The sequence below is a fragment of the Heterodontus francisci genome, unplaced genomic scaffold (assembly GCF_036365525.1).
Source record: "Heterodontus francisci isolate sHetFra1 unplaced genomic scaffold, sHetFra1.hap1 HAP1_SCAFFOLD_822, whole genome shotgun sequence".
Classification (NCBI taxonomy): domain Eukaryota; kingdom Metazoa; phylum Chordata; class Chondrichthyes; order Heterodontiformes; family Heterodontidae; genus Heterodontus; species Heterodontus francisci.
The window spans coordinates 331,505-357,516 of NW_027140126.1; the positions used below are offsets into that span (position 1 = coordinate 331,505).

The 26,012-nt window shown below is 54.7% G+C and overlaps 1 protein-coding gene across 1 annotated transcript; it reads right to left on the minus strand.

Moving 5' to 3' along the window:
• Nucleotides 1–902: 902 nt before the first annotated feature.
• On the minus strand, nucleotides 903–21,802 carry LOC137358898 (PDZ domain-containing protein 4-like; the record flags this gene model as incomplete). Its single annotated transcript, XM_068025104.1, has 6 exons — nucleotides 903–2,381; nucleotides 5,253–5,360; nucleotides 5,874–5,975; nucleotides 13,601–13,663; nucleotides 21,155–21,253; nucleotides 21,712–21,802. Coding segments are annotated over 6 exons (1,942 nt in total), but the record flags the coding sequence as incomplete, so codon positions are not given.
• Nucleotides 21,803–26,012: the final 4,210 nt, after the last annotated feature.

Consider the following 26,012-nt stretch of genomic DNA (forward strand, 5'->3'; position numbering starts at 1 on the left):
CAAAATTAAATTGTTGGTGAACTTGGGGATCTGAAATAGGAGCAGGAAATGTTGGAAACGCTGGGGATAGGCCAGGCGGCATCTGTGCAGCGAGAAACAGAGTTAAGGTTTCCGGTCAGCGGGCCTTCCCTTGGGATGGGGAAACGTTTGGGATGGGACAGGTTTCAAGCAAGTACTGAGGCAGGGAAAGGGGGAGCAGAATAAAAGGGAGGGCCCCGGGGATAGGGCGGACGGTCGGAGACATTGGATGACAAAAGGGATGATCGGTGCGAGGCAAAAGGAGACAATGGGACAAGTGAAGAAGCAAAACATAGGCCGCGAGGAGGTGTAAACGGGAAAAGGGCAGAATCAGCACGGTCTGAAAAAAAAAATAGAGATTACAACCTGGTGGTTGTTGCATTCTCCTGCGCTTGCATGGGAAGGTGCAATGGGTGTTGCGGGTGATTGAGGAGTGGACCAGGGTGTGGCGTAGCGAGTGACCCCCCCCCCCCCCCCCCCACCATGCGGAACGGTGCAAGGGGAGGGGTGGGGGGGGAAGACGTGTTTGGGTGCTGGCGTCACGCTGGAGGTGGGGGAAATTGGCGGGGGATGATCCGTCGAATCGGGAGGCAGGTGGGGCGGAAGGTGAGGAGGAGGGGGGGGGGGGGGTGGAAACCCGATCACGGTTCGGGGAAGGAGGCGAAGGGATGAGAGCAGGAGTGCGGGAAATGGAGCGGACATACTTTGAGGCCCCACGCCCCAAGCGTTGGAGGGGAATATTCGATTGAGGGAAAAGAAAGATATATCAGGAGCACTGGTACAGAATGTGGCATCATCAGAACAGATGTGACAGAGACAGAGAACCCCCCCTCCCCCCACCCACCACCCTACCCATCCCAGGGCGCTGGGTGATGCCAGTCCTGTTAAACGGTGGTGACCGACAGCAGCGGGTTGTACACCCGCTTGCCGTCTGCAGTCCGTGTGCCGTGGGCCAGCATCTCCTGGATGGTGATCCAGTTGTCCAGGATTTTCTTGTTGCGTTTCTTCATGGTCTTCTTGTGGCTCAGGGCGATGATGCTGAGCTCGCACCGCCCCTCGGCGGTCTGCTGCTCCTTCAGGCAGTCCAGGCGGCTCTGGAGCATGAACTCGCGCCTCTTGCGCTGCTCCCGCGCGCGGGCCAGGTGCTGCTTCCGCTCCTCCTTGCTCCAGTAGCGGCCCATCTTCATCTCGCTGACCGCGTCATCGTCAGTGGTCATGCCGCTGCGCTCCTCCCGGATCTTCATGGCGCGGGCTTTGAGGAGCTTGTCGCGGACCGGGCGCTTGGCCACGTAGCGCGTGCCGTCGCTGCGCACCTTCACCTTCCACTCCATGCGGGGCTCGGCCGGCGCCCCGGCCTTGCCGCCGGACGGAGCCTGGCCGCACTCCGCCCCCGCCGCCGTGGGGGGCGGCGGCGCCAGCTGGACGCAGCTGCGGTAGCGCTCCGTCAGGTGGCCCTGCCTGCCGGGCGAGTGCTGGCAGCGGGACAGGTCGGGGCTGCCCTTGGGCGCCCGCCGGGCCCGCTCCTCGGCGTGCCGCCTGCCCACCCCCTCCCTGGGCAGGCTGCGGAACTTGGCCGGGCTGGCGCGGCAGGGCGGCGGGGTGCGGTTGAGGTTGAGGTTGGCGTGGGCGGGGCTGCCGGGCGCCGGCTCGGCCAGCAGCGGCGTGCTGCGGCAGCTCTCGCCCGTGTTGTAGGCGCTGGTGCTGTCCTTGTCCGAGCGCTCGGGCAGCTCGGTGATGTCGCAGAGCCCGCGGCGCAGGGGGTCGGCGCCCACCGCCGGGCCGGCGGCGTCGAAGGGGCCCTCCTCGCCCGCCAGCCAGGCCTTCATGCAGCGCTCGCGCAGCTGCTGCATCTTCTGCGCCCGCAGCACGTTGCGGCACTTGAACTCCAGATGACCCAGCTCCTCCTGCAGCATGGCCACCAGACGGCCCACCCCCTCGTTACGGTTGACGTCCAGCGCCCGCCCCCGCTGGTAGCGGAGGCCCGGCGTGCCATTGCCGTTCTCCAGGTGGCACTTGATCTCCAGCAGCTCACGGTACCGCTCACACTCTTCCTCGGTGAGCCCCGGCAACTCCGCCACCAGGCAGTCCGGCCCCGCCAGGGAGTCCGTGCTGAGGTGGAGGTTGCGGTTCCGGATGGTGGGCCCCTCGCCCTTGCTCTGCTGGAACCTCCGCAGGCTGCCCGGCGTGTTGTTGGAGGTGTTGGTGGTGGTGGTGCTGGTCTGGTCGTCGCCCAGGATGTCGTGCTCCGAGCTCTCGTCGTTGCGGGTGCTCTCGTCGGTGCGCCCGACGCCACTATCCAGCTCCTGGCTATTGCTCAGCGTGTTCCCGGTGTCGATCGCGCCCTTCTCTTCTTCCTTTCCTTTCTGGAAAGAAAAAGGAATAGTGGGAGATTGGGAACTCAATGGAACAGGCTGGCGCTCTCATCTTTAATACTGATCCTCCCACAGTGTGACACTCCCTCAGTACTGACGCTCCGACAGCGCGGCGCTCCCTCAGTACTGACCCACTGACAGTGCGGCACTCCCTCAGTACTGACGCTCCCACAGTGCGGCGCTCCCTCAGTACTGACCCTCCAACAGTGCGGCACTCCCTCAGTACTGACCCTCAGACAGTGCGGCACTCCCTCAGTACTGACCCACTGACAGTGCGGTGCTCCCCCAGTACTGACGCTCCGACAGTGTGGCGCTCCCTCAGTACTGACCCTCACACAGTGCGGCGCTCTCTCAGTACTGACCCTCACACAGTGTGGCGCTCTCTCAGTACTGACCCACTGACAGTGCGGTGCTCCCCCAGTACTGACCCTCCGACAGTGCGGCACTCCCTCAGTACTGACCCACTGACAGTGCGGTGCTCCCTCAGTACTGACCCTCCGACAGTGCGGCGCTCCCTCAGTACTGACCCTCACACAGTGTGGCGCTCTCTCAGTACTGACCCACTGACAGTGCGGTGCTCCCTCAGTACTGACGCTCCGACAGTGCGGCGCTCCCTCAGTACTGACCCACCGACAGTGCGGCGCTCCCTCAGTACTGACTCTCCCACAGTGCGGCACTCCCTCAGTACTGACCCTCACACAGTGTGGCACTCCCTCAGTACTGACCCTCACACAGTGCGGCGCTCTCTCAGTACTGACCCACTGACAGTGCGGTGCTCCCTCAGTACTGACGCTCCGACAGTGCGGCGCTCCCTCAGTACTGACTCTCCCACAGTGCGGCACTCCCTCAGTACTGACCCTCACACAGTGCGGCGCTCCCTCAGTACTGACTCTCCCACAGTGCGGCACTCCCTCAGTACTGACCCTCACACAGTGCGGCGCTCCCTCAGTACAGACCCTCCCACAGTGTGGCGCTACCTCAGTACTGACCCTCCCACAGTGTGGCGCTCCCTCAGTACTGACCCTCCGACAGTGCGGCCCTCCCTCAGTACAGACCCTCCCACAGTGCGGCGCTCTCTCAGTACTGACCCTCCGACAGTGCGGCACTCCCTCAGTACTGACCCTCCGACAGTGCGGCGCTCCCTCAGTACTGACCCTCCGACAGTGCGGCGCTCCCTCAGTACTGACGCTCCGACAGTGCGGCCCTCCCTCAGTACAGACCCTCCCACAGTGCGGCACTCCCTCAGTACTGACCCTCCGACAGTGCGGCGCTCCCTCAGTACTGACCCTCCGACAGTGCGGCGCTCCCTCAGTACTGACCCTCCGACAGTGCGGCGCTCTCTCAGTACTGACCCTCCGACAGTGCGGCACTCCCTCAGTACTGACCCTCCGACAGTGCGGTGCTCCCTCAGTACAGACCCTCCCACAGTGTGGCGCTACCTCAGTACTGACCCTCCCACAGTGTGGCGCTCCCTCAGTACTGACCCTCCGACAGTGCGGCCCTCCCTCAGTACAGACCCTCCCACAGTGCGGCGCTCTCTCAGTACTGACCCTCCGACAGTGCGGCACTCCCTCAGTACTGACCCTCCGACAGTGCGGCGCTCCCTCAGTACTGACCCTCCGACAGTGCGGCGCTCCCTCAGTACTGACCCACTGACAGTGCGGCGCTCCCTCAGTACTGACGCTCCGACAGTGCGGCCCTCCCTCAGTACAGACCCTCCCACAGTGCGGCGCTCTCTCAGTACTGACCCTCCGACAGTGCGGCACTCCCTCAGTACTGACCCTCCGACAGTGCGGCGCTCCCTCAGTACTGACCCTCCGACAGTGCGGCACCCCCTCAGTATTGACCCTCCAACAGTGCGGCGCTCCCTCAGTACTGACCCTCCGACAGTGCGGCGCTCCCTCAGTACTGACCCTCCGACAGTGCGGCGCTCCCTCAGTACTGACCCTCCGACAGTGCGGCGCTCCCTCAGTACTGACCCTCTGACAGTGCGGCGCTCCCTCAGTACTGACGCTCCGACAGTGCGGCACTCCCTCAGTACAGACCCTCCCACAGTGTGGCGCTCTCTCAGTACTGACCCTCCGACAGTGCGGCGCTCCCTCAGTACTGACCCTCCGACAGTGCGGCACCCCCTCAGTATTGACCCTCCGACAGTGCTGCGCTCCCTCAGTACTGACCCTCCGACAGTGCGGTGCTCCCTCAGTACTGACCCTCCGACAGTGCGGCGCTCTCTCAGTACTGACCCACTGACAGTGCGGCGCTCCCTCAGTACTGACGCTCCGACAGTGCGGCGCTCCCTTAGTACTGACCCTCCGACAGTGCGGCGCTCCCTTAGTACTGACCCTCCGACAGTGCGGCGCTCCCTCAGTACTGACCCTCCGACAGTGCTGCGCTCTCTCAGTACTGACCCTCCGACAGTGCGGCGCTCCCTCAGTACTGACCCTCCGACAGTGCGGCGCTCCCTCAGTACTGACCCTCCGACAGTGCGGCGCTCCCTTAGTACTGACCCTCCGACAGTGCTGCGCTCTCTCAGTACTGACCCTCCGACAGTGCTGCGCTCTCTCAGTACTGACCCTCCGACAGTGCTGCGCTCTCTCAGTACTGACCCTCCGACAGTGCTGCGCTCCCTCAGTACTGACCCTCCGACAGTGCGGTGCTCCCTCAGTACTGACCCTCCGACAGCGCGGCGCTCCCTCAGTACTGCAGAGGGGAATGTCAGCCTGGATTATGCAGCCCATGTCCCTGGATTGGACAGTGACAAGCGCTGAGCCTCAGCTGACATTGTTAATGCAGCGAGGGAGTGTGGGGGCGCTCTGGGTTTTATATTATCCCTCGCAGACCCCAGGGCGGGGCGGCACTTACTTGCTGTGCTGGGCTGGCTTTGCCAAGCCGTGCTGGTGACTCCTCCCCCTCCTCCCGAGTGGGAATGTCCATCGCCTCACTCCTCTCTTCCATCCAGCCTTCATCCAGCTGTGGGAGCAGAAAGGCCAGCGTCAGTGCAGAGATTCCGACACTTCAATTCTCAACAGCCACCCGGGAGCGGGAGCGGACAACCTGGGATCAATCTCTGCAGGGGTTTTCACCCGATCGATCCCCACGGAACACTGGGGAGACATCATTTACCCCACTGCTACTGGGCCTTGCAGCTACGTGCAGCGATATGGGAGGGTTGTCGGGGCTGGCGGAGGTTCGACATGGGGAGGGAATGGGAGGTGAGAAGGCCCTGGAGGAATATAAACTCAAGGATGAGAACTCCCCAGCTCTTCTTCCACTAGCGGCTGCAGGATTCTTCACATCCTCCTGATTAACCTGGATGAAGGGCCATGTGGCGGGGAATCGAACCTTCTGACTCAAAAATGGCACTGTCACGTTCGCGGGTGATTACCGCAAACTTTAGCTAATGCCTTGCCGGATTATCCTACTCCCGATGCCCACGGGCGTACGGTTTTATTTCAACACTATTTTCCGCGCAGTTCCTCTTACCACCATCTCCGGCCTCGCCAGTAGCAGGAAGACATTGGTGCTGTCCTCCCGGGTGAGGATCGCGACCGCCTCCTCCCTGTTCTGAACTTCGACCCCATTTATCTGCAACAGAGACGGGCACACCGGTAAGGAAGATGAGGGGTGCGGGGGTCGGGGGGGGGGGGGGGTGGCGGGCAACCTACAGGCCTTCCCCACTGGAGGATCGAGCCAGACCAGTTCAGGATTTCAAGCCCAAATCTGTGCCGAATTTCTGACCTCAGTCTGGGAGGGGGTGGGCGAGGACAGCAACAACTGCCCTGGGCATTCATTCGGGGAGAATCGGCCCGCGTCCCTGCTCCTCATCCATATCCCTTGTGTAATGTTTGCCTTCAGCACTCCCAGGACAGGTACAGCACGGGGGTTAGATACAGAGTAAAGCTCCCTCTACACTGTCCCCATCAAACACTCCCAGGACAGGTACAGCACGGGGGTTAGATACAGAGTAAAGCTCCCTCTACACTGTCCCCATCAAACACTCCCAGGACAGGTACAGCACGGGGGTTAGATACAGAGTAAAGCTCCCTCTACACTGTCCCCATCAAACACTCCCAGGACAGGTACAGCACTGGGATTGGCTGGGCAATTTGGAGCACTTCCTGCCAGCAATCAGGGGGAGCAACTGCACCTGTGCTGCAGCAACTGCAGAGTGGAGAGTGGAGACTGCAGCAACTGGGGAGAGGAGAGTGGAGACTGGAAACTGCAGCAACTGGGGAGAGGAGAGTGGAGACTGGAAACTGCAGCAACTGGAGAAAGGTGAATACAGAGTGGAGAGTGGAGACTGCAGCAACTGGGGAGAGGAGAGTGGAGACTGGAAACTGCAGCAACTGGAGAGAGAGAGAGACTGGAGAAAGGTGAATACAGAGTGGAGGGAAACCATCAAGGAAGGCTGCAATTTTTCTGGAGAGGTGGGTGTCAGGGCACCTGAAAGACTATTAAGTTTAAACTGTTTGGGGGAGGGAGAAGAGGCCTGAAGACTCAGGGGTGGGGCAGCCAAATCCAGTAGGGGCCCCTGTGTTTGTATTGGTGTTTGCACACAGGGAGCTCCCTCCCCACCCCAACTGCCTGCTCGGGACAGCTGGAGTTGCCCGGGTGAAGACTGTCTTGTTAAAATCAGAAGAGGAGAGTACCGGGCGGCTCCAGCTGTCCCGGGCGAAGAAGCCTCCCCCAACTGGAAGACAACAAACCAGTTTGGACTAATTGTGATAAAGGTGCTCCAACTGGCAGTTGGAACAAACATCCTTTTCAGCCTTTCTCTCCCTTCCTCCACTCAGTCGCCTCAATCACCTATCCTCCCCTTTTCCTTTACCATCCTACGCCATCCTCCTCTACTCCCACTCCACCTTGTTTAAAGTTTGCTTTTTTTAAAAATTGTGTAAATTTGTTTTGTTTCTTGGGGGTGGACGTAGCTCTTAGACCCCATGGCAAGCCCCTCTTCGCCGGTGGCGGGGCCTTCCCGTTCATATGCTGCTGCGGCTGCTGCAGCTGCACCTGTTGCCCCGTCACCGTTTGCTTTATTAACAACGAAGCATGGGGTCAAGAGCTACGTCCACCCGAACATGACTATAGAGGCATGCGTGAAAGCAATGGCCGAGGTTGTCGGCCCTTCGGCCATTGTTGCAGCCTCTAAAATGTACGGGAAGGCAGTGTTTTTCCTGAAGACCGAGCGGGCGGTGTCCCTGGCTCTGAGCAGGGGGCTCACCGTGGGCGGGACCTTTCTGCCAGTGGACCCCCTGGAGGCCACTGCGCAAAGGCTCATTTTATCCAATGTCCCACTCTTCATCCCTGGTGAGCTCCTCCTTCCCCACCTGCACCATCTGGGGGAGGTAAAGACGGGGCTCACCCCAGTCCCGCTCGGTCTTCGGGAGAACAGCCTCCGACACGTGTACTCCTTCCGCCGCCAGTTATTCATGCAGCTGGCGCGGGAGGAGGTGACAGAGGGCCACTTCAATGTAGAATTCCAGGGGACGGCCTACCGCGTCTTCTGGACCTTGGACGGGGTGCGGTGCCATGTCTGTAAGGGGGTGGGGCATGTTCGTAAGAACTGCCCCAACCTCCCGGCTGCCGACTCCAACTCAGCGGCCCAGGGTGGCAACGCTGCACCTCCTCCCACCCCCACTACACCACCACCAGATACCATTCAGTCGGTACCGGAGGCTGTGGTTTTCACGGCCTCCGGCAGGGAGGGGGGTGACCGTCCAAGTGGAAGGAAGGCGCGGAGGAGAAATAAACATCGAGAGGCGCGTCCCCTGGATATCGTGACACTACCCGAGCCTGAGCTCAGCCCAAGGCCCGATCTCGGGAAGTCAACTTGCCCCAGGGCTGGGCTCAGGCCCAGGGTGAATAAAAAAAAGGAGAGTGTGGAGGTGGAGGCCTCTGATGATATGGAGGTCTCTGAGCCTCCGCACACAACTGGGAAAAAGAGGAGAAGGCACCCCTCCACAGAGGTAACAAGGGGCCCTGAGGCGCAGGGCCCATCTGTTGGAGGGGAACTGTCTCCTGTTTCGGGTCCCCAGGTTTCCCCTACCGCCACCACCAAGGCTGCAAAGTCTGGGCAGGTGCTCCCTATTCCTCAGGATGGAGGGGAGGGGATGGCCCCGGTACATGAGGCCCCTCCTGAAGGAGTAAGTGGGGCCCTGCTTGTGGTGGGGGAGCCTGGGGAAGCCGCCCATTCTGCCACTGCTACTGGGTCGGGTGTCCTGAATGAAGGGGAGGGCGAGGCCCCAGAGGGTCGGGCCTCCCAGCCGGAGTCCACCACCAACCAGGAGACACCCGACCCAGTTATAACTGAAAATGCTGCCCCATCTGCTGGGCCTGTGGGTGCTGGCGGAGCGGGAGATGGCCTCCTCTCGCCGCCTCCAGTCTCGGCTCCGGCTGGTTTCCCGGAGTCCGGAACTTCTGTCTCCCCTGGACCAGTCATTGGCCTGGGGATGGAGGTGGAGGGGGGTCCTGAACCGCTGGTGCCTACAGGCTCCAGTTTCACAATAGAACCCAGAGAGGACTCCTCCGCCATCGATCCTGGGGGTGGGATCGTGACGGAGGCGGGACCAGCTGGCGCGGCCGGGACGTCCGCCCCACAGTGTGTGGTGGATGTGTCGGCCGCTGGCGGTGACGACCCGGAGGAGGATGGGGATTCGGTGCGGGGCACGGAGGATGATCTTGATTCCATCGCCAGTGAGGTGGTGGAGTCCCTCGTGCCTCCCACCGAATCTCCTCTCATCCCCACGGCGGAACTCCGGGATTTCCTCGCGGCTTGCAGAGGTTGCCGCAATAAAGTTCAGCTGGCCCTCGACCGTTGGTCGAATCTGGCGCTGATCATCCAGTCCGTCCGTGCCCCCCTTAAGATAGCGGGCAAGCGCGCGGACGTGAAACTGGTTGAGAGGCGCCGTTTTAATGTGTTCCTCAATGGGTTGCTGGGGGAGTGGAGGGCCAGGTGCACTTCCACTCCCTCCTCACAGTGAGGTGTTGGTGACGGGTTTTAAGTACCTTTGACATGAAGATAACCATAGCCAGCCTCAACATCAACGGCAGCAGAGGGGCTCACCGCAGATTTCACAATCTCTCAGTCCTTAGGGAAGGGAGATACGCGGTGAGCTTTCTGCAGGAAACCCACACCGTTCCGGGAGACGAAGCCACCTGGCTCCTGGAGTGGCAGGGTGGGGTCTACATGAGTCACCTCACCCCTATTTCTAGTGGGGTGGCTATCTTGTTGGCCCCGACTTTTCAGCCGGAGATCTTGGGGGTCAAGGAGCTAGTGCCGGGCCGCTTGCTCCACCTCGCCGTTCGCCTGGGTAGCGTGCCGCTCCACTTTGTGAACGTGTACGCGCCCAGGCCCGGCGCGTTGCAAGCGCGCTTCTTTGAAGAAGTGTCCGCTCTCTTGAGCTCCATCGATAGCGGCGAGTGCATCATCCTCGGGGGGGATTTTAACTGCACCCTCGAGGTGGGGGATCGCTCCGGTCCCCAGCGCGGCCAAGCGTCGGTGGAGAAGTTGAGGGGACTGATCAGCTCCCTTAACTTGGTGGACGTCTGGCGGAATCTCCATCCCGACTCCAGCGCCTTCACGTGGAGGTCTGGAGGAGGGGGGTCGCGAATCGACCGCCTCTACATTTCGCAGGCGTACGTCTCCCGTGTCTCGGCGGCCTCCATGCGGCTGGTGCCGTGCTCGGACCACCGCCTGGTGTGGGCGGAGTTCACTCCGCTCCGCACGCGGGCGGGGTCTGCGTACTGGCACTTTAACAACCGGCTGCTGGAGGACGTGCGATTTCGGGACTCGTTCTGTCGATTCTGGGCCGACTGGAGAAGGAAGCAGGGGGGCTTCCCCTCCTTGAGGCTATGGTGGGATGTGGACAAGACTCACATCCGCGTCTTCTGTCAGGAGTACGCGAAGGGGTCGACCAAGAGGCGGGAAGCCGAGGTCGGGCGCCTTGAGAGGGAGGTGCTCGTCTTGGAGTCCCGCCTCGGTCATGCCGTCGCGGACCCGGCCCTGTGGCAGGCGTACAAAGAGAAGAAGGGCGCGCTGAGGAACCTGCAGCTCATAGGGTCCCGAGGCGCGTACGTGAGGTCGCGGATCCAGATCCTGGAAGATTTGGACCGCGCCTCACCCTTCTTCTACTCGCTGGAAAAATGGCGGGGGGTCCGTAAGCAGCTCGTCGAGCTGCTGGCCGACGACGGATCCTCCATCACGGATCCGGAGGGAATGGGCCTCCTGGTCCGGACGTATTACAGTGCGTTGTTCTCTCCGGATCCGTCCAGCGAGGATGCGCGCAGAGTTTTGTGGGAGGACCTGCCGCAGGTCAGCCCGGAGGGCGCCGAAGGATTGGAGGCTCCGCTCACGTTGGCGGAGCTGACTGGCGCCCTCCACCAGCTCTCGAGGGGCAAATCCCCAGGGCTGGATGGGTTGACCGTGGAGTTCCTCAGGGCGTTCTGGGACGTCCTGGGGGACGATTACGCGCGGGTCCTGGGGGAAAGCCTGGCGACCGGGGAGATGCCCCTCTCGTGGCGCAGGGCGGTCATCGTCCTGCTGCCGAAGAGGGGCGATCTCCGCCTGCTTAAAAACTGGCGTCCGGTCTCCCTCCTCAGCACGGATTATAAGATCTTTGCCCGGGCTATGTCTACCCGCCTGGGCTCCGTGCTGGCCCACATGATCCACCCCGACCAGTCCTACACGGTCCCGGGCCGGTCCATCCAGGACAACATCCACCTGGTCCGGGACCTGATCCATCTTTCCCAGAGGACTGGTCAGTCGGTCGCCTTTCTCTCCCTCGATCAGGAGAAGGCGTTCGACAGGGTGGATCACGATTACCTTTTCGGGACTCTGCGCGCTTTCGGACTCGGGCCGCATTTTGTGGCCCGGGTCCGACTTTTATACGCCGCCGCAGAGTGTCTAGTCAAAGTTAACGGGTCCTTGACGGCGCCCCTTCGATTTGGGAGAGGAGTGCGTCAGGGGTGCCCCATGTCCGGCCAATTGTATACCATCTGCGTGGAGCCCTTCCTGTGCCTGCTTCGCAGGAGGTTGACGGGATTGGCTCTGCGCGAGCCGGCCAAGCGGGTCGTCCTCTCGGCTTACGCCGACGACGTGCTCCTCGCAATCACAGATCCCGTTGACTTGCGGAGGATGCGCGACTGCCAGCAGACCTTTTCTGCCGCGTCCTCCGCGAGGATCAATTGGGAGAAATGTTCCGGACTCCTGGTTGGTCAGTGGCGGGTGGACTCCCTGCCGGAGGAGATGACACCTTTTGCGTGGAGCACCACGCACCTCCTCTATCTGGGAGTCCACCTTAGCCCCGCTGAGGAAGCCTGGCCGGCAAACTGGCAGGAGTTGGAGGCGAAAGTCACCGCTCGGCTGGGGCGCTGGACAGGACTGCTCCGAGTGCTTTCCTACAGGGGCCGAGCGTTGGTCATAAACCAACTGGTGGCCTCCATGCTGTGGTACCGGTTGGTCACTTTGGCCCCGCCCCCTGTATTTGCCACCAAGATCCAGAAGAAACTCGTCGATTTCTTCTGGGGCAAGAGGAAACACTGGGTCTCTGCCGCGGTCCTGAGTCTCCCGATCGAGGAGGGCGGTCAGTCGCTGGTGTGCGTCCGCACCCAGGCTGCGACTCTCCGCCTTCGGACCCTGCAGAGATACCTGTACGTCGAGCGTCCTCCCAGATGGTGTGCGCTGGCGACGTATTTTTTCCGCCAGTGTCACTGCCTTCAAAACGACACGCAGCTCCCGGTGGAGTCCGTTAGCCGCGCCTCTCTGAGGGAGTTGCCTGTCTTTTACCGGGATCTTTTCCGAGTCTGGAACATGGTCGCCTCCAGTCAGGGCGCTCCCCCGCCGGCGGAGGAGAGCGCCTCGGCTGTCCGGGCGGCCGACTCTGGGGACGGTCCGGCGGGCGGAGGAGTAGCCGATACCCCCGGGACGCCCCTCACTGCGGGTGGCGAGGGGGCTTGGGAGTGCGGAGCGATCCCGGCCGAGCTGACCCCCGCTGGGCCGGAACTGCTCATCGGACCCAGGCCCCGAAACCCTCCTCGGGAGCCGGTCCCGCACAACCCGAGCCGCCTCTCGGGAATGCCCTCCGTGCCATTCCAATCGGCGCGGAGGGGTTTCCTGTACGGGCTGCTCCTGCACACTTTCCACTTCCTCGCCCTCGTCAGCCGGCCGGACACGCCCTGGCGGTCCGCGTTGCCAACTGGCGGCGAGGGGAAACCCCGATGGAGGTCTCTCTACGCGGGAGTCTTCCCCCTTTACATCGGGGACCTGGGGTGGAGGGTGCTGCACAGAGCAGTCCCGTGCAATAGGCTTTTAAGTAGGTTCACGGACTCCCAGGCCAGCTGTACTTTCTGCGGCCTGGACGAGTCCGTGTTCCACATTTATACGGAGTGTGCGAGGTTGCAGCCCCTATTTGAGTATCTGAAGGGGCTGCTCCTCAAATTCTGGCTGCACTTCAGTCCCACGCTCCTGATCTTTGGGCACCCGGTGCGGAGGGGCTCGGGCCGGGAGGGGGATCTCTTCGTCGGTCTGCTCCTGGGCCTGGCCAAGGTGGCAATTCACAGGTCCAGGTTGCGGGCCGTCGGGGGGTCCGTCCTCCCCGATTGCCTGCCCCTCTTCCGCGGTTACGTTCGCGCCAGGGTGTCCCTGGAAAAGGAGCATGCGGTGTCCGCCGGTACGCTTGAGGCCTTCCGCGACCGGTGGGCACCGCAGGGACTGGAGTGCATCGTCGACGCCGAGAATGGCATTTTAATTTGAGTTTTTTTGTTTATTTATCTGTTTTAATAAAGTTATTTTAAAAATATAAGGGTGTATATAAAGGGGGCCTGAGGAATAAAGGCCCCCTCGACATATAAAAAATATATAAAGGGGGCCTGGGGTATAAAGGCCCCCTCGACATAAAAAAAAACGGGGGTTAGATACAGAGCAAAGCTCCCTCTGCACTGTCCTCATCAAACACTCCCCAGGACAGGTACAGCACGGGGGTTAGATACAGAATACAACTTAATGCCCCTGTTATCTGTCTGCTTCTGCTGGACTGTGCGTTCTCTGAGTGAGGTACAGTTTTGTGTGGAATTATCGTTGGTAGTGTGAAGAAGGGCTTGTTGAGAACAGCAAGCAGAGAGGGGAATTTGACCTAAGGGTCCTCAGAGGCGAAAGGTTGGCGTTGGATCGGGGGGGAGGGGGGGGGGGGGGTCACTGATAGATCTTCTCCTACCTGAATGATTCGGTCCCCTGTCCGGATCCGGCCGTCCTTCGCTGCGATACCATTGGGGTTAATCTGTACGTGAACAGATAACTGTGGTTAGACTAGTTAACTGTGACGGAGGGTAGGCGGGGGGGGGGGGCGGGGGCATTCACCCACCGATATTGCAACACCAGCTCGATAACCAGTTCACCTGGAGAGACCGGGAGACGCTGGGATTGATGTCCTGCGAGCAGGGAAGGTTAAGGGGAGATTTAATCGAGGCGTTCAAAATCAGGAAGGGGTTCGATTGGTTTCACCTCTGAACTCTGGCCGCATCCTTGTGAATCTTTTTTGCACCTTCGTCATTGCCTCTGTATCATTTTTATAATCATCGGGTTCATACAGGAGGCCCTTCAGCCCATCATGCCTGTGCTGGGTCTTTGCAAGAGCGAGCCGGTTAATCCCACTCCCCCCACCCCCTACTCTTTCCCCCATACTCCTGCAAATTTCTCCCCTTCCAGTATTTCTCCAATTCCCTTGCCCCTTCGGCCCCCACCTCCAGCATTCTCAAGGAGTCACTGGAACCGCGCGCTCGGCACTCGTGAGGGTGACAGAGATCCGCAGCTGCACACGCACAGGCGCAGCAGGGGAGGGTCAGGCTCCCGTTCCGGCCTGTGTTGAGTCTGCTGTTCTCAGGGCAGGCTCTGAGGTGGGTAGAACGTTGCTGTCCCGCATTCCTGGATTAGAGAGTGGCGGTGGGGGGGGGAGGGGGGGGGGGCGGTGCGGGGTGCTGGAATGTTGTGTGAAATATCCACCTGCCTCCTTCATAATGCCCCCCCCCCCCCCCCCCCCCCCGCCCCGCTGGAGAGTACTTCAGCGAGATCACGGCAAGGGGCAGGATGCTGCCTCCCGCAGTTGCACAGCCATGCTGCCACTCATCATCCGGCTTGACGCCTGGAGAGCGGGCACCGGGGTGAGGTGCTGGAGGGCAGCCAGTGCCCCGGCAACCCCAGCGAGGGAGTCCGCACCTTCAGGGTACATACGGACATAGGAGCAGGAGGAGGCCACTCGGCCCCTCGAACCAGCTCCGCCACTCAACAAGATGATGGCTGATCTGGTTGTCACCCTAATTCCACATTCCTGCCGACCCCCAATGACCTTTCACCCCCTTGCCTATCGAGAATCTATCTACCTCTGTCTTAAAAATATCCAAAGACTCTGCTTCCACCACCTTTTGAGGAAGAGAATTCCAAAGACTCACTGCCCTCAGAGAGAAAAAATTTCTCCTCATCTCTGTGTTAAAGGGGCGACCCCTTATTTTTAAACAGTGACCCCTAGTTCTAGATTCTCCCACAAGGGGAAACATCCTTTCCACATCCACCCTGTCAAGACCCCTCACGATCTTATATGTTTCAATCAAGTCGCCTCTTACTCTTCTAAATTCCAGCGGATACAAGCCGAGCCTGTCCAATCTTTCTTTATAAGACAGCCCGCCCAATCCAGGTATTAGTCTAGTAAACCTTCGCTGAACTGCCTCCAACGCATTTACATCCTTCCTTAAATAAGGAGACCAGTACTGTACACAGTACTCTAGATGTGGTCTCACCAATGCCCTGTATAGCTGAAGCATAACCTCCCTACTTTTATATTCAATTCCCCTCGTGATGGACAATAACATTCTATTAGCTTTCCTAATTACTTGCTGTACCTGCATGCTAACCTTTTGCAATTCATGCACTAGGGCACCCAGATCCCTCTGCGTCTCAGAGCTCTGCAATCTCTCACCATTTAGATAATATGTAGGGGACAGAAAGAATTTGGAGAAAAGGGAGAGGGTGCAGAATATTAGAGAGTTTAGAGAGATACAGCACTGAAACAGGCCCTTCGGCCCACCGAGTCTGTGCCGACCATCAACCACCCATTTATACTAATCCTACACTAATCCCATATTCCTATCACATCCCCACCTGTCCCTATATATTTCTCTACCACCTACCTATACTAGGGGCAATTTATAATGGCCAATTAACCTATCAACCTGCAAGTCTTTGGCATGTGGGAGGAAACCGGAGCACCCGGAGGAAACCCACGCAGACACAGGGAGAACTTGCAAACTCCGCACAGGCAGTACCCAGAATTGAACCCGGGTCCCTGGAGCTGTGAGGCTGCGGTGCTAACCACTGCGCCACTGTGCCGCCCACTTCGGGCGAAGGGAGTGAGCCAGAAGTTGTGGCACACGTTGGTACCAACGACATAGAGATAGCAGGTATTGAGGTCCTAGGGTCAGATTTTCATGAGCGAGGGAGTAAGTTAAAAAGTAGGACCTCAAAGGTAATAATCTCTGGATTACTCCCAGTGCCGAGCGCTAGCGAGAGTAGAAATGGGAAGATAGGGAGGATCAATGCGTGGTTTGAGGCATGGAGCAGGAGGCAGACCTTCAGGTTCCTGGGACATTGGGACCAGTTCAGGAGGCACCTATTCAAAAGGGACGGGTTGCACCTCAACAGGACTGGGAGCAATGTCCTCGCAGAGGGGCTCACTGGTGTGGCTGGGGAGGGTTTAAACTAAATTGGCAGAGGGGATGGGCACCAGCAGATAGAAGTAGAAAAGAGGAATAGGTACCTAAAGGAGTGAGTGTGTTGGATAGTACTAGAGAAGGGAGTAACACCGTATTAAGAACAAAGAACAAAGAAAATTACAGCACAGGAACAGGCCCTTCGGCCCTCCAAGCCTGTGCCGATCCAGATCCTCTATCTAAACCTGTCCCCTATTTTCTAAGGGTCTGTATCTCTTTGCTTCCTGCCCATTCATGTATCTGTCTAGATACATCTTAAAAGACGCTATCGTGCCCGCGTCTACCACCTCCGCTGGCAACGCGTTCCAGGCACCCACCACCCTCTGCGTAAAGAACTTTCCACGCATATCCACCCTAAACTTTTCCCCTCTCACTTTGAACTCGTGACCCCTAGTAATTGAATCCCCCACTCTGGGAAAAAGCTTCTTGCTATCCACCCTGTCTATACCTCTCATGATTTTGTACACCTCAATCAGGTCCCCCCTCAACCTCCGTCTTTCTAATGAAAATAATCCTAATCTACTCAAGCTCTCTTCATAGCTAGCGCCCTCCATACCAGGCAACATCCTGGTGAACCTCCTCTGCACCCTCTCCAAAGCATCTACATCCTTTTGGTAATGCGGCGACCAGAACTGCACGCAGTATTCCAAATGTGGCCGAACCAAAGTCTTATACAACTGTAACATGACCTGCCAACCCTTGTACTCAATACCCCGTCCGATGAAGGAAAGCATGCCGTATGCCTTCTTGACCACTCTATTGACCTGCGTTGCCACCTTCAGGGAACAATGGACCTGAACACCCAAATCTCTCTGTACATCATTTTCCCCAGGACTTTTCCATTAGATAGGAGCAGACCGAGAAGGACTAGGAGGAATACAAAGTCAGGTTTGCAATACATGTATGTAAACACAGAAAGAGCAGTGAATGAGGCTGGTCAGCTACAAACACAAATAGTGTACGGGAATACGGTATGGTGGCAATAAGGGAAATGTGGCTAAAAAATGGTGAGGACTGAGCGCTTAATATTCAAGGATGCAAAGTGTTCAGAAAAGATAGAGAAGGGAATAAAGGGAGGTGGGGTGGCAGTACTGATTAGGGAAGACATTGTCATGTTGGAAAGAGGAAATGTCCTTGACGGGGCAAAGACAGAATCCATTTGATAAGAGTTGAGAAGCGAAAAGGGGATGATCACACTAGGGTTATTCTATAGACTTCCAGAGAGACGGAGGAGCAAATCTGCAGGGAAATCACAGAGATGGGCAAGAAATATGGAGTGGTGATATTGGGGAACTCTAATTACCCGAATATCAATTGGAATAATGTTGGAGTAAAGGGAAAGGTGGGGGGGGGGGGTGCGGAAGTTCTGAAATGTGTTCAGGAGAACTTGATCAGTATGTTCTCGGTCTAACTGGGAAGGAGGCATTGCTGGATCTGGTGCTGGGGAATGAGTTGGGCCAAGTGGACCTGGTGGGGTACACTTGGGTAAGAGCGATCATAAGGTTTAGCTTAGCAATGGAGAAGAGCCAGGAACGTTCTAAAGTATAACTTCTGAATTGTAGAGGACTAACTTCAGTCGGGCAAAAGGGGATCGAGCTGGGGTAAAATGGAACTAAAGTTTGATAGGAAAAACTATAACGGAACAATGGGTGATCTTTAAGGGAGAGTTTTTTCAGGTACAGGGGAGGCCAGGGATTGGCAACCCATGGCTCTGGGGCAGCTCGACAGCTCTTTAGCATCTCATTTGCTTAATCAAAAATTTCGTTTCTGCACGGTCGGTGAGGCACCTGAATAGTCTCAACAATGGATATCACAAGATGCAAAAATGGAAGAACATAACGTGTCTCAAAACGTGCATATACCTCTAATTTTCGAAAAGGTACGTCAAAAAATAATGTTTGGTTACAAAACGATTTGCAGCAGAAAAGGGGCGTCATATTTAGGAAAATAATGAATTCAATTGCAGAAAGCAAAAGGGTTGAAACAGAAAATCGTCGACGATTAAAATTGTTTCTTTAACTTAGGGACGACCAGATTTTGTTTTTGCCGAAAAGCTCTGCTGTATAATATTCACCTCAAAAAGTGGATGAAAATATGTCCCTAAGGTTCTCCAGGAAAAGCTGAATTTTACTGTGGAAACAAAGACAACAATTTTCACCCATTCCTGAGGTATAGAGACTGGATTTTTACCCGATCTATATACAAGATTCAGTAGTAACTGTGGCCATTCTCATGAGGGTCAGAGAGAAATTAAAGCAAATTACTTTTTACAGCATCAAATAAGTGCATAATGTTCAAAAGTCATTTGGTCGTACAGAACTTGAGGGTTGCTGAAAGTGGACATGATGTCGAAGTTTTTGGTCTTGCACTCATCAAGACAATCCACAAGAATAACCAATGTTAGGGAAAACAACTGAATTTCATGCAGTATAAGATGTTGTTTTACCTTACATTGGTTATTCTTGCGGATTGTCCCGATGAGTGCAAGACGAAAAGCTTCGGCAACATGTCTCTATTTTCAGCAAAACTGCATAATGTTCCTTAGGTTCTCGACAAACAACTTTTTCCTCTTAATGTATACTTAAGACTTTACTCAACTGTATTTTCTTTTTTATCATCTTGTGGCTCCCAATAGCTTTTATTTTAGGCAAAGGTTTTGAGGAAAAGGCTCTCCAGGTTAAAGAAGGTTGCTGATCCCCTGGGCTAGGTACATTCCAACAAGGAAAGGCAAGGGAACTAAAGCCAGGGCTCCTTGGATGACGAGGGAGGTTGAGAATATGATGAAGCAAAAAAGGAGGGTGTGTGATGCATGTCTGGTGGATTCAAGCGAGAATCAAGCCAAATACAATAAGTTGAGAGGGGAAGTGAATAGGAAAATAAGACTGGCAAAGAGAGAATATGAGAATAGAATGGCAGTTAACATAAAAGGGAACCCAAAAATCTTCTACTGGCATGTAAATAGTAAGCGGGTAGTAAGAGGTGGAGTGGAGCCTATTAGAAACAAAGAGGGCGATATGTGCTCAGGGGCAGAGGGCAAGGCTAGAATACTTAATGCGTACTTTGTATCGGTGTTCACTAAGGAAGAGGATGCTGACAAAATATCGGCAGAAGCAGAGATGGTAGAGGTAATGGATGGGGTAAAAATTGATAGGCAGGATGTACTGGAAAGGCTGGCTCTGCTGAGAGTGGATAAGTCACCTGGTCCAGATGGCTTGCATCCCAGGTTGCTAAAGGAAGTGGGGATGGAGATAGTGGAAGGGCTTGCCATAATCTTCCAATCTTCCCTGGATATGGGGGAGGTGCCAGAGGAATGGAGAGTGGCAAATGTGACCCCCTTATTCAAGAAAGGATGAAAGGACAGTCCGAGCAAGGACAGGCCAGTTAGTTTGTCAGTGGTGGGTAAGGTTTTAGAAACAATAATCAGGGGAAAATATTCAACAGGCACCAGGAGAAGTTTGAGGTAATTAAGGACAGCGAGCAGGGATTTGTAAAAGGAAGATCGTGTTTGACTAATCTAATTGAATTTTTTGATGAAGTAACAGAGAAGGTTGATGAAGGGAATGTGGTAGATGTTATCTATCTGGATTTTAAGAAAGCCTTTGGCGAAGTACCACATAAAAGGCTGGTTAACAAAATTGGGGCTTATGGAATAGGAGGGTCAGTGTCCAATTGGATAAAAAAATTGGCTTAAGGACAGAAAACAGGGAGTTGTGGTAAATGGTTGTTTTTCAGACTGGAGGATGGTCGACAGTGGGGTTCCCCAGGGGTCAGTGCTGGGACCACTGCTTTTTTTGTTATAGATAAATGACTTGGATCTTGGAATACAAAGTAGAATCTCAAAATTTGCTGATGACACCAAACTTGGAAGAGTGGCAAACAGTGAGGATGATATGAACTGCCTGCAGCAGGACATAGACAGGCGAACAGAATGGGCAGAGAGGTGGCAGATGGAGTTTAATATAGAGAAGTGTGAGGTGATGCATTTTGACAGAAGGGATAGGGAGAGGCAATATAGACTTAATGGCCCAGTTCTAAAGAGCGTGCAGTAACAGAGGGACCTGGGGGTGCATGTGCATCGATCTTTGAAGGTGGCGGGACATATTGAGAGAGTGGTTAGTGAAGCATATGGGATCTTGGGCTTCATAAATAGAGGCATTGAGTACAAAAGCAGGGAAGTTATGCTGAACATTTATAAAGCTCTGGTTAGGCCCCAACCGGAGTATTGCATCCAGTTCTGGTCACCACACTTCAGGAAGGATGTGAGGGTCCTTGAGAGGGAGCAGAGGAGATTTACCGGAACGGTTCCTGGGATGAGGAATTTTAGTTACAAGGTTCAGTCGGAAAAGCTGGGGTTGTTCCCCTTGGAGCGAATGAGATTGAGGGGAGATGAAATAGAGATGTACAAGATTATGAGAAGGTAGACAAGGAAATACTGCTCCCATTAGCTGATGAGGAATAACTTTTTTACGCAGCGGGTGCTAATGACCGGGAACTCTCTGCCCACGAGGGTGGTGGAAGCGAAGACAATGAATGATTTCAAAAGGAGGTTAGATGAGCACGTGAGGGAAACGCACTTGCTACAGGGATAGGGCAGGGGTAATGGGACCTCTAAAAAAAAAAAACTCTAAAAAAAAAAGTCTGTGACACGAAAGCGGGAGGAGGTCATTCAGCCCTTCAAGTATGATCCACCATTCAATTAGATCAGGATCTTCACTCCATCAACCCACCTTGGTTCTGTAACCCTTCATCCCCTTACTCAACAAAAATATTCATCTCCGGGGATCGAGCTTTCTTTGCAAACTGCATCACTGCGGGGGCCAGGGCCCGTCCTGCAGCGTGGGGACTCGGCTCTTCCCGCCCTGGTGTTGACGCAGTGCCTCGGCCCTTGCCCTAGTGCCCTGGGAACAGCCGTGCGCAGCTCCAGGATACAGGCTACCCGTCAGCACTCCCTCCTGCGGGCCAGCCCCTCTGCTACGGCCGCCGGGGTATCCCTCGCCTCGTCGCCTTACCTCTCCCACGTAAATCCCGGTGTCGTTTTCGTCATCTGTGCGGTAACACACCGTCAGTCCCAACTTCTCCTGGTGGCTCTCTTTGTACAGCTGCACTTCCTGCAGGGAAAGGCAGACAGATAAAAACATCAGGAGAGATCCCCCGGCCTGGGAGGGCGAGCGTGACTTTCTCTGGCCGCCGTTCACGAGCTCCGGGCGTCCCAAAGCAATCCTCCGGAATGTGTGGGTTCAAATCCCTCGCTGTGGCCCATGCCCTTCAGTATCACCGTAATACTCTCGAACCCTCTATGCTCCTGGACCATTCCCCGATTCCCATCTCTCCGCCATTGGCGGCTGTGCCTCCAGCTGCCTGGAGCCCCTCAGCTCTGGAATTCTCTCCCGAAACCTCGGCGCCTCTCTCTCTCCTCCTCTGAGAACCTCCTTAAAACCTACAGCTCTCACCAAGCTTTTGGGCCAACTGTTCGGTCCTTACGGATTACACTCCTGGGAGGTGCATCTGCGTGTTTCGCTGCTTTAAAGACGCTGTTTAAACGCGAGGTGTTGTTTAGGGCTCTTACCTCGTACTCCAGTTCTTCCGTCCGATCCACCTCATGGTGACCGCTGTCCAGGTAGTCGTTGGGGTCGTAGAAATCGTTCCCGAGCGGAGGGCTGCGGGAACGACAGGGAACATATCAGCTAACAGGCAACAAGAGAGCTTACTCTGCTGAAACAGGGGCAGAGGGGTGGGGGTTGCAAGGCTTCTCCTGTACTCTGACCCAGAGCAGGAGAGAGGGCAGTGTGTCGGATTCAGGCACAAGAGCGCACTGGGCTTCTCAAACAGTGAACGTTTGTTGAGAACTGCAGGACTGTGTTCAGGAGAAGAGAGGATGATGAACTGGAGGGAGAGTCAGTGATGGAAGAGAATGCGGGCTCCCAGTTTGTTCAGGCTTAGGATTAATGCAGACAGTCCCTGTTTATTCAGGGTCACTGTAGAAAGTCACTGTTTATTCAGGGTCACTGTACACAGTCCCTGTTTATTCAGGGTCAATGCACACAGTCCCTGTTTATTCAGAGTGAGAGTCACTGTACACAGTCCCAGTTTATTCAGGGTCACTGTACACAGTCCCTGTTTATTCAGAGTGAGAGTCACTGCACACAGTCCCAGTTTATTCAGGGTCAATGCACACAGTCCCTGTGTATTCAGGGTCACTGCACACAGTCCCTGTTTATTCAGAGTGAGAGTCACTGAACACAGTCTCTGTTTATTCAGAGTGAGAGTCACTGTACACAGTCCCTGTTTATTCAGAGTGAGAGTCACTGAACACAGTCCCTGTTTATTCAGAGTGAGAGTCACTGTACACAGTCTCTGTTTATTCTGGGTGAGAGTCACTGTTCACAGTCTCTGTTTATTCAGAGTGAGAGTCACAGAACACAGTCTCTGTTTATTCAGAGTGAGAGTCACTGGACACAGTCCCTGTTTATTCAGAGTGAGAGTCACTGTACACAGTCCCTGTTTATTCAGAGTGAGAGTCACTGAACACAGTCCCTGTTTATTAAGGGTGAGGGTCACTGTTCACAGTCCCTGTTTATTCCGAGTGAGAGTCACTGAACACAGTCCCTGTTTATTAAGGGTGAGAGTCACTGAACAAAGTCCCTGTTTATTCAGAGTGAGAGTCACTGAACACAGTCCCTGTTTATTAAGGGTGAGAGTCACTGTACACAGTCCCTGTTTATTCAGGGTCACTGTACACAGTCCCTGTTTATTAAGGGTGAGAGTCACTGCACACAGTCCCTGTTTATTCAGGGTCACTGTACACAGTCCCTGTTTAATTAAGGGTGAGAGTTACTGCACACAGTCCCTGTTTATTCAGGGTCACTGTACACAGTCCCTGTTTATTAAAGGTGAGAGTCACTGTACACAGTCCCTGTTTATTAAAGGTGAGAGTCACTGTACACAGTCCCTGTTTATTAAGGGTGAGAGTCAATGTACACTGTCCCTGTTTATTCAGGGTCACTGTTCACAGTCCCTGTTTATTCTGAGTGAGAGTCACTGAACACAGTCCCTGTTTATTCAGGGTCACTGTTCACAGTCCCTGTTTATTCTGAGTGAGAGTCACTGAACACAGTCCCTGTTTATTAAGGGTGAGAGTCACTGTACACAGTCCCTGTTTATTCAGGGTCAGAGTCACTGTTCACAGTCCCTGTTTATTCAGGGTCACTGTTCACAGTCCCTGTTTATTCAGGGTCACTGTACACAGTCCATGTTTATTCAGGGTCACTGTACACAGTCCATGTTTATTAAGGGTGAGAGTCACAGTACACAGTCCCTGTTTATTCATGGTGAGAGTCACTGTACACAGTCCCTGTTTATTCATGGTGAGAGTCACTGTTCACAGTCCCTGTTTATTCAGGGTCACTGTTCACAGTCCCTGTTTATTCAGGGTCACTGTACACAGTCCCTGTTTATTCATGGTGAGAGTCACTGTTCACAGTCCCTGTTTATTCAGGGTCACTGTTCACAGTCCCTGTTTATTCAGGGTCACTGTTCACAGTCCCTGTTTATTCAGGGTCACTGTACACAGTCCATGTTTATTCAGGGTCACTGTACACAGTCCATGTTTATTAAGGGTGAGAGTCACTGTACACAGTCCCTGTTTATTCATGGTGAGAGTCACTGTACACAGTCCCTGTTTATTCATGGTGAGAGTCACTGTTCACAGTCCCTGTTTATTCAGGGTCACAGTTCACAGTCCCTGTTTATTCAGGGTCACTGTACACAGTCCCTGTTTATTCATGGTGAGAGTCACTGAACACAGTCCCTGTTCATTCAGGGTGAGAGTCACTGTACACAGTCCCTGTTTATTCAGGGTCACTGTACACAGTCACTGTTTATTCAGGGTGAGAGTCACTGTTCACAGTCCATGTTTATTCAGGGTCACTGTACACAGTCCCTGTTTATTAAGGGTGAGAGTATCTGAACACAGTCCCTGTTTATTCAGGGTGAGAGTCACTGTGAACTGTCTCTGTTTATTCAGGGTGAGAGTCACTGTTCACAGTCTCTGCTTATTGAGGGTGGGAGTCACTGTTCACAGTCTCTGTTTATTCAGAGTGAGAGTCACCGTTCACAGTCTCTGTTTATTCAGAGTGAGAGTCACTGTTCACAGTCTCTGTTTATTCAGAGTGAGAGTCACTGTTCACAGTCTCTGTTTATTCAGGGTGAGAGTCACTGTTCACAGTCTCTGTTTATTCAGGGTGAGAGTCACTGTTCACAGTCTCTGTTTATTCAGGGTGAGAGTCACTGTTCACAGTCTCTGTTTATTCAGGGTGAGAGTCACTGTTCACAGTCTCTGTTTATTCAGGGTGAGAGTCACTGTTCACAGTCTCTGTTTATTCAGAGTGAGAGTCACTGTTCACAGTCTCTGTTTATTGGGGGTGAGAGTCACTGTTCACAGTCTCTGTTTATTAAGGGTGAGAGTATCTGAACACAGTCCCTGTTTATTCAGGGTGAGAGTCACTGTGAACTGTCTCTGTTTATTCAGGGTGAGAGTCACTGTTCACAGTCTCTGCTTATTGAGGGTGAGAGTCACTGTTCACAGTCTCTGTTTATTCAGAGTGAGAGTCACCGTTCACAGTCTCTGTTTATTCAGAGTGAGAGTCACTGTTCACAGTCTCTGTTTATTCAGAGTGAGAGTCACTGTTCACAGTCTCTGTTTATTCAGGGTGAGAGTCACTGTTCACAGTCTCTGTTTATTCAGGGTGAGAGTCACTGTTCACAGTCTCTGTTTATTCAGGGTGAGAGTCACTGTTCACAGTCTCTGTTTATTCAGAGTGAGAGTCACTGTTCACAGTCTCTGTTTATTGGGGGTGAGAGTCACTGTTCACAGTCTCTGTTTATTCAGAGTGAGAGTCACTGTTCACAGTCTCTGTTTATTCAGGGTGAGAGTCACTGTTCACAGTCTCTGTTTATTCAGAGTGAGAGTCACTGTTCACAGTCTCTGTTTATTCAGGGTGAGAGTCACTGTTCACAGTCTCTGTTTATTCAGGGTGAGAGTCACTGTTCACAGTCTCTGTTTATTCAGGGTGAGAGTCACTGTTCACAGTCTCTGTTTATTCAGAGTGAGAGTCACTGTTCACAGTCTCTGTTTATTCAGGGTGAGAGTCACTGTTCACAGTCTCTGTTTATTGGGGGTGAGAGTCACTGTTCACAGTCTCTGTTTATTCAGAGTGAGAGTCACTGTTCACAGTCTCTGTTTATTCAGAGTGAGAGTCACTGTTCACAGTCTCTGTTTATTCAGGGTGAGAGTCACTGTTCACAGTCTCTGTTTATTCAGGGTGAGAGTCACTGTTCACAGTCTCTGTTTATTCAGAGTGAGAGTCACTGTTCACAGTCTCTGTTTATTCAGGGTGAGAGTCACTGTTCACAGTCTCTGTTTATTCAGAGTGAGAGTCACTGTTCACAGTCTCTGTTTATTCAGGGTGAGAGTCACTGTTCACAGTCTCTGTTTATTCAGGGTGAGAGTCACTGTTCACAGTCTCTGTTTATTCAGGGTGAGAGTCACTGTTCACAGTCTCTGTTTATTCAGAGTGAGAGTCACTGTTCACAGTCTCTGTTTATTGAGAGTGAGAGTCACTGTTCACAGTCTCTGTTTATTCAGAGTGAGAGTCACTGTTCACAGTCTCTGTTTATTCAGAGTGAGAGTCACTGTTCACAGTCTCTGTTTTTTGGGGGTGAGAGTCACTGTTCACAGTCTCTGTTTATTCAGGGTGAGAGTCACTGTTCACAGTCTCTGTTTATTCAGAGTGAGAGTCACTGTTCACAGTCTCTGTTTATTCAGAGTGAGAGTCACTGTTCACAGTCTCTGTTTTTTGGGGGTGAGAG